The sequence below is a fragment of the Heterodontus francisci genome, chromosome 11 (assembly GCF_036365525.1).
Source record: "Heterodontus francisci isolate sHetFra1 chromosome 11, sHetFra1.hap1, whole genome shotgun sequence".
Classification (NCBI taxonomy): Eukaryota; Metazoa; Chordata; class Chondrichthyes; order Heterodontiformes; family Heterodontidae; genus Heterodontus; species Heterodontus francisci.
The window spans coordinates 41095597-41111567 of NC_090381.1; the positions used below are offsets into that span (position 1 = coordinate 41095597).

The 15971-nt window shown below is 44.3% G+C and overlaps 1 protein-coding gene across 2 annotated transcripts in view; it reads left to right on the plus strand.

The window, feature by feature from the left end:
• The window catches only part of pccb (propionyl-CoA carboxylase subunit beta), a 98492-nt gene that overhangs the window by 36412 nt on the left and 46109 nt on the right, over window positions 1-15971 (plus strand). For both annotated transcript variants that reach the window (XM_068042015.1, XM_068042014.1), the window contains exons 5-6: window positions 7282-7395; window positions 10575-10685. In XM_068042015.1, the coding sequence (XP_067898116.1) occupies window positions 7282-7395; window positions 10575-10685 (225 nt within the window). The remainder of the gene's footprint in view (window positions 1-7281; window positions 7396-10574; window positions 10686-15971) is intronic.

The window sequence follows — 15971 nt, forward strand, 5'->3', positions numbered from 1 at the left end:
CATCTGTGAAGAGAGTTAACATTTCAGGTCGATGATCTTCAGAACTGATGAAATGTTATGACCTGAAATGTTAGCTCTGTTTCTCTCTCCACAAAAGTAGGATAGCAGTCTTGTTAAATTAAGGATGGTGTAACAGATATGATCTTTTAGACTTTATTCTTTAGTGGCCCTGCTTACAGTTCCTTCCTGTTCTCAACCACCATTCTTCAAGGTAGCCCACATCCACTTAATATAGCTGCTACACATTTCAATACGTTGTTTTTAAAAGGCTTGATATAGTTAAGCTGTACCATGTAATATGGGAAGAACCAGGACAGTTCTATGGGAATTGTCTCTTACTGAGATTACTTGTACCTAGATTAATAAACACATTGCTCTAGTATGTAGTATTCTATGATTCTAGTACATTGCTCTTGCAACGTCATGATTTTAAAAGTTTCATCCTTGTTTTCACATCCCTCCGTGGCCTTGCCCAACCTATCTCCATAATCTCTTCCAGCCCCACAACTCTCAGACTCTCAGTTGGAGTCACTGTGGCTCATCCGCAAGGTGGAGGATGACGTGGATAGCACGTTTCAGGAAGTAGTCACCACGGAGCTTAAGAAAGCATGGTCAGAGAGGGACTAGATAGCTGCCAGACAGACAAGAAGGTCAGGTAGTGCAGGAGTCCCCAGAGGGCATCCAACTTTCTAACCAGTATTCTGAGTACCGATGGGAAGGAGAGGCCCTCTGTAGAGTGCAGTGAGAGTCATGACCAGCGCACCATGGGTGACTCAGCTGTGCAGGGAGGGAGGAAAAAAGGCAAGCGAGCAATAGTGATAGGTGATTCTATGGTGAGAAGAACAGATAGGCGTTTCTGTGGTTGCAGATGTGATTCCAGGATGGTATGTTGTCTCCTTGGTGCAAAGGTCATGGATATCACCAAGCGGCTGCAGAGCATTCTGGAGGGCGAAGGTGCACAGGGAAGGGAACAGGAGGCAGAAAACTGGCAAAATTAGCAAATATGAAAGACAGAAGAAGCAAAGGTTAAAAAGTGTGGAACACAGGAGTTTGTCAGTGTTAAAGGATATTTATTTAAATACAAGGAGTATAGTAAATAAAGCCGATGAGTTGAGGGCACAGATAGACACATGGCAACACTATATCGTTGCTATAATGGAAACTTGGCTTAAAGAGGGGCAAGAATGGCAGCTCAACATCCCTGTATATAGAGTTTTCAGGCGTGATAGAGAGGGAGATAAAAAAAAAAGGAGGGGTTGTAGCATTCTTCTTTGGCCTCCTTGTCTCGAGAGACAATGGGTAAGCGCCTAGAGGTGGTCAGTGGTTTGTGGAGCAGCGCCTGGAGTGGCTAGGAAGGCCAATTCTAGAGTGACAGACTCTTACACAGGCGCTGCAGATAAATTTGATTGTCGGGGTTGTTACACGGTTGGCTCTCTCCTTGCACTTCTGTCTTTTTTCCTGCCAACTGCTAAGTCTCTTGGACTCACCACTCTTTAGCCCCGCCTTTATGGCTGTCCGCCAGCTCTGGCGATCACTGGCAACTGACTCCCACGACTCGTGGTCAATGTCACAGGACTTCATGTCGCGTTTGCAGACGTCTTTAAAGTGGAAACATGGACGGACGAGGGGTCTGATACCAGTGACTAGCTCGCCGTACAATGTGTCCTTGGGGATCCTGCCATCTTCCATGTGGCTCACATGGCCAAGCCATCTCCAGCGCCGCTGGCTCAGTAGGGTGTATATGCTGCGGATGTTGGCTGCCTCGAGAACTTCTGCGTTGGAGATACGGTCCTGCCACCTGATGCCAAGTATTCTCCGGAGGCAGCGAAGATGGAATGAGTTGAGACATCGCTCTTGGCTGACATATGTTGTCCAGGCCTTGCTGCCGTAGAGCAAGGTACTGAGGACAACTTCTCCTTCAACTCCACTCACTTCCTTCAAGTAAGAGGTGTTGCTGTGGGTACCCGTATGGGTCCTAGTTATGCCTGTCTTTTTGTGGGATATGTCGAACATTCCTTGTTCCAGTCCTACTCAGACCCCCTCCCCCAAATCTTTTTCTAGTACATTGATGACTGTATCAGTGCTGTTTCCTGCTCCTGCCCGGAACTGGAAAACTTTATCAACTGTAAGGACTTCATCATTCTCCCAGTTTCTCTGTCTCCGATGCATCTGCTCTGATGATGCTACTTTCCATGACAGTGCTTCTGATATGTCTTCCTTTTCCCTCAACCGAGGATTTCCCCCCCCCCCCCCCCCTGCCCCCCCACTGTGGTTGACAGAGCCCTCGACCGTGTCTGGCCCATTTCCCGCACCTTTACCCTCACCCCTTCCCCTCCCTCCCAGAACTGCGACAGGGTCCTCTTCACTTCCCCATCAGCCTCCATAGCCGAAGGATCATCCTCCGCCATTTCCGCCACCTCCAGCGTGATGCCACCACCAAATGCATCTTCCCCTCCCTTCCCTTGTCAGCATTCCAAAGGGATAGTTCCCTCCGCGACATCCTGGTACACTCCTCCATTACCCCCACCACCTCGTTCCCTTCCCATGGCACCTTACCCTGCAATTGCAGGAGGTGTAAGATCTGCCCATTTACCTCCTCTCTCCTCACTATCCCAAACACTCCTTTCAGGTGAAGCAGCGAATTACTTATACTTCTTTCAATGTCGTATACTGTATTCGCTGCTCACAATTTGGTCGTCTCTACATTGGGGAGACCAAACGCAGACTGGGTGAACACTTTGCAGAACGCCTCCGCTCAGTCTGAAAGCATGACCCTGAGCTTCCGGTTGCTTGCCATTTCAACACTTCCCCCCCCCCCCCCCCCCCCCCCCACCCCCTGCTCTCATGCTGACATCTCTGTCCTGGGATTGCTGCAGTGTTCCAGTGAACATCAACGCAAGCTTGAGGACCAGCATCTCATTTACTGATTAGGCACACTACAGCCTGCAGGACTGAACATTGAGTTCAATAATTTCAGAGCATGACGGGCACCCCATTTTACTTTTATTTTTAGTTACTTTTTCTTTTTAATTTTTTTTGTGTTTATTTTGTTTTATCTTAGTTTGTTCAGTTTGCTCACCCAATTTTTTTTCATGTTTGTACTTGCGGCTGTTCAATTTCAGTCCGTTAACACTCTATCTGTACTAATGCTTTGTCTTTCAACACACTATTAACATATTGTTTGCCTTTTCTCCATGACCTTCTGGTCGGTTATTCTCTGTGACCTTGTCCTATCTGCACCTTCTCCTTTGTTATCTCTTTCCCCACCCTGGCTTTACTTGCTTAAAACCGTTCACATTTCTAATATTTGCCAGTTCTGAAGAAGGGTGACTGACCTGAAACGTTAACTCTGCTTCTGTCTCCACGGATGCTGCCAGGCCTGTTGAGTATTTGCAGCATGTCTCGTTTTTATTTCAGATTTCCAGCATCCACAGTATTTTGCTTTTATTTTAAGGTACGGAGGACACAGGCTTGAAACGCTCTGACTTTTATGTTCCGTGTCTGTGCCCCATTTTCCCACACCCTCTTGGCCAGCCTGGACATAGCAGCAGATGCCTTTCCCATGCGTTTGTTGATTTCTGCATTGAAAGACAGGTTACTGGTAATAGTTGAGCCTAGATAGGTGGGTGAACTCTTGAACCGCTTCCGGAGCTTGGTCGCCGATTTTGATGGATGGAGCATTTCTGACGTCCTACAGTGACCATTGTCATCACAACTGCTACCTGTGGATCCTGAGAGATATAGAAAACATTAAAACAACAGCATTTTACTGAGGAGATGAAATGTAGTTTATGTCAGCTTTGCTCAATTGGTAACACTTTTACCTCTGTTTAGAGGCTGGCACGCTCGCCAGGGGATGCACGCAGAGAGCTCAAACTCCTGCTGCTTGTTTAATGCCGGAGCCGCTATGGGGTTGCGCTGGAGCCGCAGTGCCTAGACTGGGGCGACGATGAGCGCATGCCAAGGGCCCAGCGAGGCCACGGCCTCCCCGCTGGTATCGTTCGGAAAATCCTTAATTGGATCCCAGGAGAAGAAGCTCTACATCGCAGCTGGCCATAGCACTGGCTTCTCTCCCCGCCCCCCCCCACTCTCGTTCCGGCGTCCCGTCTCTCCCCCCCCCCCTCGGCCCGGCTCTCTTTCCCACCCCCCTGCAGTCATGTGCTTCTTTGGGGCCCAGTAATCATCTTGAAACTTTATTCACCTGGCAAGCTTTTCTTTGAGTTTCACGCATTTTCACAAGATTCAGTTCCTTGGGGCAAGATGATGTTAGGTAGGCAGAGGAGATCTTCTCAGTCCATGAGCACACAGCGTTCTGCCAAAATTCCCTTTATGGGAATTCAAATTCAAAAAAAGCTCCCAGGTTGCCCTGCAGATTACTCGTGACTAGTTCCTTATATGGATCCCCATTGTTTCAACCTTGTCTGTTACCATGGAAATGTCTTACTGATCAGGGTTGCAATTTTAAGTTATAATGTTCATGTAACGAAATAATGTGTGCCTCATTCTTGGCAGGTGGGGTTTGCCTGACATGAGGGATAGGATAAACTGTTACTTAGAAAGGCACAGATTAATCAGGGATAGTCAGCATGGATTTGTTAGGGGAAGGTCATATCTTACTAACTTAGTTGAGTTTTTTGAGGAAGTAACAAGGAGGATTGATGAGGGTAGTGCAGTGGATGTGGTCTACATGGATTTTAGTAAGGCATTTGACAAAGTCCCGCATGGTAGACTGGTCAGTAAAATGAAAGCCCATGGGATACATAAGAAAGTCTGTGGAGAGAGAAGCAGAGTTAACGTTTCAGGTCAGTGACCCTTCATCAGATAGAAAACAGAGTTGTGGTGAATGGCTGTTTTTTGGACTGCAGGGAGATATTACAGTGGTGTTCCCCTGGGTTCAGTACAATGACCACCACTGTTTTTGATACATTAATGACTTGGATTTTTAGGGTGCCAGACACAATTTTGAAATTTGCAGATGACTTGAAAATTGCAAGTGCAGTAAAGAAGTTGGTAATAGACCTTAAGAGGACATAGGCTGGTGGAATGGGCTGATCCATGGCAGATGAAATTCAACATAAAAGATTGAAATGAGAGACAAAACAAACTAAATGGTACACTCTTAAAGGTAGTGCACGAACAGAGAAACCTTGGAGTGTTTTGCACAGATCTTTGAAGATAACAGACAGGTTAACAAAGTCGTTATTAAAGCATATGGGATTCTGGGCTTTTTGAATAGAGGCATAGAGTACAAAAGTGAGGAAGTTATACTAAACCTATGTAGAACACTGGTTTGGCCCCAGCTGGAGTATTATGTCCAATTCTGGGGCTCACATTTTAGAAAGCATGCAAAGGATTTGGGGAGGACACAGAAAAGGGCGCAGTGGTTAGCACCGCAGCCTCACAGCTCCAGCGACGCGGGTTCAATTCTGGGTACTGCCTGTGTGGAGTTTGCAAGTTCTCCCTGTGAACCGCGTGGGTTTCCTCCCACAGCCAAAAGACTTGCAGGTTGATAGGTAAATTGGCCATTATAAATTGCCCCTAGTAAAGGTAAGTGGTAGGGGAATATAGGGCAGGTGGGGATGTGGTAGGAATATGGGATTAGTGTAGGATTAGTATAAATGGGTAGTTGATGGTCGGCACAGACTCGGTGGGCCGAAGGGCCTGTTTCAGTGCTGTATCTCTAAATAAATAAATAAAAAATAAATAAAGTGGCAGGTTGGATCCAGAATTGGCTCAATGACCGGAAACAAAGGGTAGTCGTCGATGGATGTTTTTGTAAATGGAAAGCAGTTTCCAGTGGCGTTTCACAGAGCTCGGTGTTGGGTCCCTTGCTGTTTGTGGTATATATTAATGATTTGGACTTAAATGTAGGAGGCATGATTGGGAAATTTGCTGATGACGCAAAAATTGACCATGTAGTTAATAGTGAGGAGGAAAGCCATGGACTCCAAAATGATATCAATGGTTTAGTTGAGTGGGCAGAAAAGTGGCAAATGGAATTCAATCCAGAGAAGTGTGAGGTATTGCATTTGGGGAAGGCAAATAAAGCGAGAGAATACATCATAAACGGGAGGATATTGAGAGGGGTAGAAGAAGTGAGATACCTTGGAGTGCATGTCCACAGGTCCCTGAAGGTGGCAGGACAGGTAGATAGAGCGGTGAAGATGACATGGATTGCTTTCCTTTATTGGCTGAGATATAGAGTACAAAAGCAGGGATGTGATGTTGGAACTGTATAGAATGCTGGTTAGGCTACAGCTGGAGTATTGTGTGGAGTTCTGATCACATTACAGAAAGGACAAAATTGTTCTGGAGAGAGTACAGAGGAGATTTACAAGAATGTTGCCAGGGCTTGAAGGTTGCAGCTAAGAGGAAAGATTGGATAGGCTAGATGAAGGGTCACTGACCCGAAATGTTAACTCTGCTTCTCTTTCCACAGATGCTGCCAGACCTGCTGAGTGATTCCAGCATTTCTTGTTTTTATTTTGGATAGACTAGAGTTGTTTTCCCTGGAACTGAGGAGGCTGAGTGATGACTTGATTGAGGTGTACAAAATTATGAGGGGCCTAGATAGAGTGAACGGAACGACCTATTTCCCCTGGCGGTGAGGTCAGTAACCAGGGGATACAGATTTAAGGTGATTGGTGGAAGGATTAGAGGGGACATGAGGGGAAACTTTTTCACCCAGAGGGTGGTGGGTGTCTGGAAACCACTGCCAGGAACAGTGGTGGAGGCAGAGACCCTCAATTCTTTTAAAAGGTACCTGGACATATACCTGAAGTGTTGAACCTGCAAGGCTATGGATCAGGTGCTGGAATGAGGGATTAGTTTGGGCGGCTAGTTTGTTTTTACCAGCGCGGACATGATGGGCTGACTGGCCTCCTTCTATGTTGTACTTTTTCTTTGGTTCTATATCTATGCTCCTCTAATTCTGCTCTCTTGAGCATCCCTGATTTTAGTTGCACCAGCATTGGTGGCTGAGCCTTCAGTTCCCGAAGCCCTAAGCTCTGGAATATCCTGCCTACACACACTATGTCTCTACCTCACTTTCCTCCTTTAACAGACTCCTTAAAACCTACCTCTTTGTCCAAGCTTTTGGTCATCTGGCTTAATATCTCCTTATGCGCTTGGTGTTATATTTTGTTTTATAATACTCTTGTGAAGCGCCTTGGACATTTTATAATATAAAAGGCACTATATAAATACAAGAGGACAGGAATATTTTTGGCCACCAGTTTTTAACACATTTATTAAATCAATGTTATTTGCGTGACTTTCTAGATTATGGACCAAGCTTTGTTGGTTGGAGCTCCTGTTATAGGACTAAATGACTCTGGAGGAGCACGTATTCAGGAAGGTGTGGAGTCTTTGGCTGGTTATGCTGATATTTTCCTGGTGAGGTTGAAAAGTTTTTTCACTTAAGTACTTTTCTGGATTTTTAATCTGGTTTCAGGTGTTATTTTGAGTAAGAGGAAGAAGAAAAAAAGTAACTTGGATTTATTATATCTCTAAGAAGCTGGGTGTTTTTTAAAATTCCAACTTCAAAAGTACACTTTGAATAATAAATGTACAAACAGGCATTTGCATGCAGGTTGTGTTTACCTGCAGCTCTGACAGATTCATCATTTGTCAATACAAAATGAATATCAAATAGTATCCTTATATTTAGAACTGATACCCTATTTTCATTCCCCATTCTCTGGGCTCATATTTTAAAATATTCTCAGGATGTGGGAGGCACTGACAAGACTGTCCTTTATTGGCCACCCCTAGTTTACCTTGAGAAGGTGGTGGTGGGCCTTTTTAAATGCTATCGCTCAATTCTGGTTGAAATTCCTTTCTAAGGATAAGTAAGTGATGCGCTTGCAGGTCTCTGCTAGAGTTGCTCTGTTGTCTGTTACTAGAGTGGCCTGGGTAACCTTTGATTTTTGTTCCTCTGAATAAAAACCTAAATGGCCTGGGCTAGAACTTACCAAATATGGGAGGAATTTTTATTATTCATTATTTCTTTATTTATACATATGTGGAATGTGGGCATTGCTAGCAAGGCCAACATTTATTGCCCGTCCCTAACAACTGAGCGGCTTGCTAGGTCATTTCAGAGGGCAGTTAAGAGGTAACCACATTGCTGTGGGTCTAGAGTCACAAGTAGGCCAAATCAGACAAGGACAGCAGATCCCCTCCCTAAAGGATATTAGTGAACTGGTTGGATGTTTACAATGATCAGGTCATTTCATGGTCATTATTATTGGTACTGGCTTTTTATTCAAAGTTTATTTAATTAACTGAATTCAAATTCCCCAACTGCCATGCTGGGATTGGAACTCGTGTCTCCAGATTATTAGCTCAGGCCTCTAGATTACTAGTCCAGTTACTTAATCACTATGCTACTGCACCCATACTGTCAATCAGGATGGGGGAATACTGCCACTTTTATATCTCTGCATTTGTTGCATTTTCAGAACCTTTTTACAAATAGTACAATGAAGAATACTCTGCTTCAAGAGAAGTTATTTTGGGTTGTGAAATTTAGTGCACAGTAGTGGATGTCCCATGGCATTGTTTGCTATAAGTCAGATGATGCACGGTTAAATAAGTGTTACATATATAATACAGAATGTATTCTGCTAGTAATGTGGGTGTGTCCCTTTAGGCCACAAAGTTCAATTGTTAAATAAACAGAGCTTCGAGTGATTTTAGAACTTGATTGTTTGGTCGGGCAGTTTTGCAAATTGAATGCAGAGCCTCGGGTCAATTCACTTTATTTGGTCAAGGAACTTTGTGAATTTTGGCAAAGACTGCAGGAGTTCAAGAAGGTGGCTCGCCACCACCTTCTCGTGAGCAATAAATGCTGGCCTTGCCAGCGCTACCCATGTCCTATTAACGTATTAAAAAAGAAAACTTGAAATGTGCTGGTCATATTTAGGCTCCAGGTGAGAAGAGCAGAGCATTTTAAAATTGTCTTGCCAACAAAGCATGATGCCTATATGTGCTGACATATCACTTTAAAATTTAAATAAATATACTTGATCCCGTTATAATTTTAGCCTGTCGTTCTTTCCCTCCCCTCCATTCCCTCCCCCCACCCCACCCCCGACCAAAAAAAAAGCAAAATTTGTAAGAGTGGATTGTGTTACGACTGAAGCAGGAGGAGTGAACTGTTTGTTCTAGTTCCATTTCGCCACAGATCACAGCATATATTTAAATTTTCCCACTTATTGATACGGTCAATCATCTACTCTATTTTTCCCAGAATTTAACACACTAACCAGGTTTCTTTAATGAACAACAAAATTATCAGTTTATTATGAAAAAAAGTCTTAACTAGTAATGAAGTAAAGCATAGAGACACAGATTGAAATTTTAAAGTCCCCTTTTTACCTTAGCCCCTCACACACATATAAACACACACATATACCGGAAAAATAAAAAGGGATTTTGGTTCAGAGCTCTGTTACAGACATAAAATATACTTGGGCTTAATACTTGCTCATTTTTGAAGAAAACAGCAGATGAGATATGTTGTGTTCCACAACTGGCATACAGTCTAGCTTCTGAGTACACTTAAGACAGGTCACTGAGATCTTTTAGGACAGTTCTTTTCAGGCGGTGTTGAGAAGTAATTTAGCAGGCTTTGCTTCAAGGACAGGAGACGAGATGAATTGATACAGTGGACTTCTCAGCGTCTTTTAGAGAGTTCCTGGAAAGTGAGCTGGGTTGTGGTCTTCTCTCCTTCCTTGACACTTCTTCAGCATCAGGCTAACTTTATCTCATTCCAGAAGATAAAACACACACTACAACCAAAAGCTTGTGCATTTGCTGCCCTTTCGGATGCGTGGTGCTGCTCTTGGGCTTGTCCTATCAAGGGGTGCCTGTCACTTCTGTGCCCACATTTTCCCCTGTTACCAGGGTTTTTGTTCTGTTTTTAACTTGAGTCATGTGACAACCAGTAAACATTGTTGCCAAAACAGTTCTTTCAGTGCCCCCTTGATGACTCTCGGAAAAAAAACTGATCCAACATTCCTTCAGTTTGACTATGAATTCCACAAAAAAAACAGAAGCACCTTCATAACAATTGGTGCAGCCTATCTCTGGAGGCTGTTGTCAGTGCTACTTCATGGTGGAATTTTGCAGGAAGGGATTTTCTTAGTAAATGTTCCTTTCCCCTTTGTCAAGTGACTGAGCTTGGCAAACCAGCCATCTGCAGTATTGTTTTGTTCATGGTTTGGTTTTGATGAGCTTTCACCTACACCATACTTCCTTGCCTTTGGTGTGAAATTACTATGCTTTTTTGTTTGGTTATGCAATTTATGTGTGTCACTTCAAAATTTGCATCTATTTTTGAAATATATAAAAAGACAGAAATTCTGATTAGCTACTTTTCATATGCTGGTTGGTGCACTTAACATAATAGAGTTTATTGATAGATAACATTGATTTTATCAACTACAGTAGTGAAATAATGTTTCCAGAAGTTTTAATAGCTGTGGCATGGGTTGTGATTAATTTATTTCCTACAGGACAAGTTTCCTATAGTAACACAATAGTGGAAAATGTGTTTTAATATGTTACAGAGAAATGTACTGTCTTCAGGAGTCATTCCTCAGATCTCCCTTATTATGGGTCCTTGTGCTGGTGGTGCTGTCTACTCACCTGCCTTAACAGACTTTACGTTTATGGTGAAGGTAATGTGCATTAATTGCTGTTTTCTGTGCCTTTAGTAGCCAAGACATCATATTAAATATTTCTAGAATGCAATGTTTTTTTCTAGGCATACTACTAATATGATTATATAAAATCAATTTGGGATATGTGAAACAGATTTGTTTTCTATGTCATATATGCACCACATTATGATACTGAGCTTGCAGCTCAGCAGTGGGGGAGGCGGCGGCGTAGTGGTATTGTCACTGGACTAGTAACCCAGAAATCCAGCGTATTCCTTTGGGAACATGGGTTTGAATCCCACCATCGCAGAAGCAATAAAAAAAAAAAAATCTGGAATTAAAAAGCTAGTCTAATGATGGCCATGAAACCATTGTTGATTGTCACAAAAACACCCATCTGGTCCACTAATGTCTTTTAAGGAAGGAAATCTGATGTCCTTACCTGGTCTGGCCTACATGTGACTCCAGACCCACAGCAATGTGGTTGACTCTGAAATAGCCTGGTAAGTCACTCAGTTGTACCTAACCGCTAAAAAGCTAATAAGGAATGAAACCGGATGAGCCACCCAGCATCGACCTAGGCACCGGAAATTACAACAGCAAATCCAGCCCTGTTGACCCTGCAAAGTCCTCCGGACTATCATTTGGGGGCTTGTGCCAGTGTTGGGAGAGCTATCCCACAGACTAATTGAACAGCAGCCTGACATACTCATACTCACTGAATCATACTTTACAGACAATGTCCCAGACAAGACCATCACCATCCCTGGATACGCCCTTTACCACCAGCAGAACAGACCCAGCAGAGGTGGCGGCACAGTGGTATATAGTTGGGAGGGAGTTGTCCTAGGAGTCCTCAACATTGATTCCGGTCCCCATGAAGTCTCATGGTATCAGGTCAAACATGGGCAAGGAAACCTCCTGCTGATTATCACCTACTGCCACACCCCCCCCCCCCCCCCTCAGCATATGAATCAGTACACCTCCATGTTGAACACCACTTGGAGGAAGCACTGAGGGTGGCAAGGGCGCAGAATGTACGCTGGGTGGGGGACTTCCGTGTCCATCACCAAGAGTGGCTCAGTAGCACCACTACTGAACAGGCTGGCCTATGTCCTAAAGGACATAGCTGCTGGACTGGGTCTGCAGCAGGTGGTGAGGGAAAAACATACTTGACTTCATCCTCACCAGTCAGCCTGCCGCAGATGTATCTGCCCATGACAGTATTGGTAGGAGTGACCACCGCACAGTCCTTGTGGAGAGGAAGTCCCATCTTCACATTGACGATACCCTCCATCGTGTTGATGGCACTACCACCGTGCTAAATGGGACAGATTTCGAACAGACCTAGCAATACAAAACTGGGCATCCATGAGGACCATCAGCAGCAGCAGAATTCTACTCAACCACAATCTGTAACGTCATGGCCCGGCATATCCCCCACTCTACCATTACCATCAAGCCAGGGGATCAATCCTGGTTCAATCAAGAGGGCAGGAGGGCATGCCAGGAGCAGCACCAGGCATACCTTAAAATGAGGTTTCAACCTAGTGAAGCTACAACCCTGGACTAGTTGCATGCCAAACAGCTTAAGCAGCATGTGATAGACAGAGCTAAGTCCTGACTGGTGGTGGACAATTAAACAACTAACAGGAGGAGGTGACTCCACAAATATCCCCATCCTCAATGATGGGGGGAGCCCAGCTCATCAGTGCAAAAGATAAGACTGAAGCATTTGCAACAATTTTCAGGAGTGCCGAGTGGATGATCCATCGTGGCCTCTTCCTGAAGTCCCCAGCATCACAGATGCCAGTCTTCAGCCAATTCGATTCACTCCACAACTTAAGGCACTGGATACTGCAAAAGCTCTGGGCCCTGACAATATTCCAGCAATAATACTAAAGACCTGTGCTCCAGAACTTGCCACGCGCCTAGCCAAGCTGTTCCAGTACAGCTACAATATTGGCATTTACCCGACAATGTGAAAAATTGCTCAGGTATGTCTTGTGCACAAAAAGCAGGACAAATCCAACCCGGCCAAATACCGCCCTAACGGTCTACTCTCAATCATCAGTAAAGTGATGGAAGGTGTCATTGACAGTGCTATTAAGCGTCACTTGCTCAGCAATAACCTGTTCAATGACGGTCAGTTTGGATTCCACCAGGGCCACTCAGCTCCTGACCTCATTACAGCCTTGGCTCAAACATGGACAAAAGAGCTGAACTCAAGAGGTGAGGTGAAACTGACTGCCCTTGACATCAAGGCAGCATTTGACTGAGTATGGCATCAAGCAATTCTAGCAAAACTGGAGTCAATGGATATCGGGGGGAAGACTCTCCACTGGTTAGAATCGTACCTAGTGCAAAAGAAGATGGTTGTGGTTGTTGGAGGTCAATCATCTCAGCTGCAGAACATCACTGCAGGAGTTCCTCAGGGTAGTGTCCTAAGTCTAACCATCTTCAGCTGCTTCATCAATGACCTTCCTTCAATCATAAGGTCAGAAGTGGGGATGTTCGCTGCTGATTGTGCAGTGTTCACCATTCGCAACTCCTCCGATACTGAAGCAGTCAGTGTAGAAATACAGCAAGACCTGGACAATATCCAGGCTTGGGATGGTAAGTAGCAAGTAACATTTGCGCCACACACGTGCCAGGCAATGACAAGAGAAAATCTAACCATCTCCCCTTGACATTCAACGGCATTATGATCGCTGAATCCCCCTCATGGACATCAACATCATGGGGGTCGCCATTGACCAGAAACTGAACTGGAGTAGCCATATAAATGCCGTGGCTACAAGAGCAGGTCAGAGGCTAGGAATCCTGCAGTGACTAACTCACCTCCTGACTCACCAAAGCCTGTCCACCATCTACAAGTCACAGGTCAGGAGTGTGATGGAATACTTTCCACTTGCCTGAATGGGTGCAGCTCCAACAGCACTCCAAAAGCTCGACACCATCCAGGACAAAACAGCCTGCTTGATAGGCACCCCGTCCACTCATATTCACTCCCTCTACCACCGACACACAGTGGCAGCAGTGTGTACCATCTACAAGATGCAGTGCAGCAACACGCCAAGGCTTCTCAGGCAGCACCTTCCAAACCCGTGACCTCTTCCACCTCGAAGGACAAGGGCAGCAGATGCAATGGAACACTACCACTTGCAAGTTCCCCTCCAAGCCACACACCGTCCTGACTTGGAACTATGTCGCCGTTACTTCAGTGTCGCTAGGTCAAAATCCTGGAACTCCATTCCTAATAGTACTGTGGGTGTACCTACCCCACATGGACTGCAGCGGTTCAAGAGGGCAGCTCACCACCACCACCTTCTCAAGGACAATTAGAGATGGGCAAAAATGCTGGCCTGGCCAGTGACGCCCACATCCAATGAAAACAAATTAACCATTTCCCCTCTGACTTTTTTTTTACCTGGGTGGTCGCTAATTTTATTTTGCTGTAAACTGTTCTGGCTCCTATGTGCATGCTAAGTGGTTCAAAAGAAGAATTGTTAAAATAAATGTGCTTTAGAGCAAGAAATAATTGCAGATTTGAAAGCTTTTTTGAAGTATGTTCCTTTTGAAGTGTAGTATCCCACACAATTACATTACCTTTTTGAAAGGAAGATTTGATTCTGTTCAGATGTCCAAGTTGTTGGAATTGGTGGATGCTAATATAGGTGGAGGAGAACAAGACTTTATTGAAAAATCAGGGAACTAATGTGAAGAAAATTTCAACATTTCAATTGATCTCCCCCCTCAGCTTCAGATGGGTGAATAACTTTGTTTAAACAGTTAGTATTGTTGGTATTTGTGAAAGCTATTGAACACGCATTTGTCACTCTTTGATACCTGAGAAAATACAAATAAATTATTTGTACCAACCTTTCACATGGTTGGGACTGTGAGGTGAATGTTGGTGAAGGGGCTGAATTAAATTAGCAAACCCAACCTTAACTTGACACTATGTTAACACATAAAGAACAGTTACTACTGGGCTCAGTTTAAAGCTGCTGCTGCCCATGCAGCTGTACTTCACCAAAAATTACTAACTGAAGGAGCAGGAAATTAAAGATCACATAAAGCCTCAGCTCCAACCTCAATTCTTTGTTATACTAACATTTGATGCTCTTATTTGATAAATTACTTGTATTTCCCAGTCTCCTAGATTTACAAATAGTTTTTTTTAATGGTTTTGACAGATACCATTTGACCAAGAAATAGATAAAGATAAAAGAATATCAAAGCAAACTAGCAAGCTTCTATAGGTATGTAACAAGGAAGAAATTAGCAAAAGTAAGCATGGGTCCCTTGGAGGCAGTGATCGGAGAAATTATAACGGGGAATAAGGAAATGGCAGAGACATTAAACAAGTACCTTGTATCTGTCTTCATAGCACAAGACAAAAAAAATTCCAGAAAGAGTACGGAAACAAGGGTCTGGTGCGATTGAGGAATTTGCAGCAATTAACATTGTAAAGAATTAGTACTGGAGAAATTAATGGACTAAAAGCTGACAAATCTCCAGACCTGATGCCTACAGTCTGGGGTTTTAAAGGAGGTGATGACCGAGATAGTGGATCCATTGGTTTTGATCTTCTAGAATTCTCTAGATTCTGGACTAGTCCCTGTGAATTGGCAGGGAGCAAATGGAACCCCTCAAAAAAGAAGAGGAGAAAACAGAACTGTAGGCCAATTGGCCTGACATCACTAGTAGGAAAAATGCTGGATGTGATTACAGAGCACTTAAACCATCTGTTGGAATTTTTTGAGGTGCTGACAAGCAGGGTAGATGGGGGGAACCATTGGATGTGGTGTATTTGGATTTTCAAGAGGCATTCAATAAGGTGCCAGACAAGTGGTTATTGCACAAAACTAGGCCTCATGGGATTGGAGGTAAGATTTAAGCACAGGTTGAGAATTGTTTAATAGAAAACAGAGTGTAGAGATACGTGGGTCATTTTTGGGTTGGTAGGCTGTTTTTATTCTTTCTTGGCATGTGGACGTTGCTGGCAAGGCCAGCATTCCTTGCCCATCCCTAATTTCCTTTGAGAAGGTGGTGGTGAGCTGCCTTCTTGAACCGCTGCAGTTCTTATGGTGCGGGTACATCCGCAGTGCTATTAGTGAAGGAGTTCCAGGATTTTGTTCCAGCGACAATGTAGGAACAGCGATATATTTCCAAGTCAGGATGGTGTGCAACTTGGAGGGGAACTTGCAGGTGGTGATGTTCCCGTGCGCCTGCTGTCCTTGTTCTAGCAGGAAGAGGTCGCTGGTTTGGAAGTTGCTTTCAAACGAAGTGTGGTGAGTT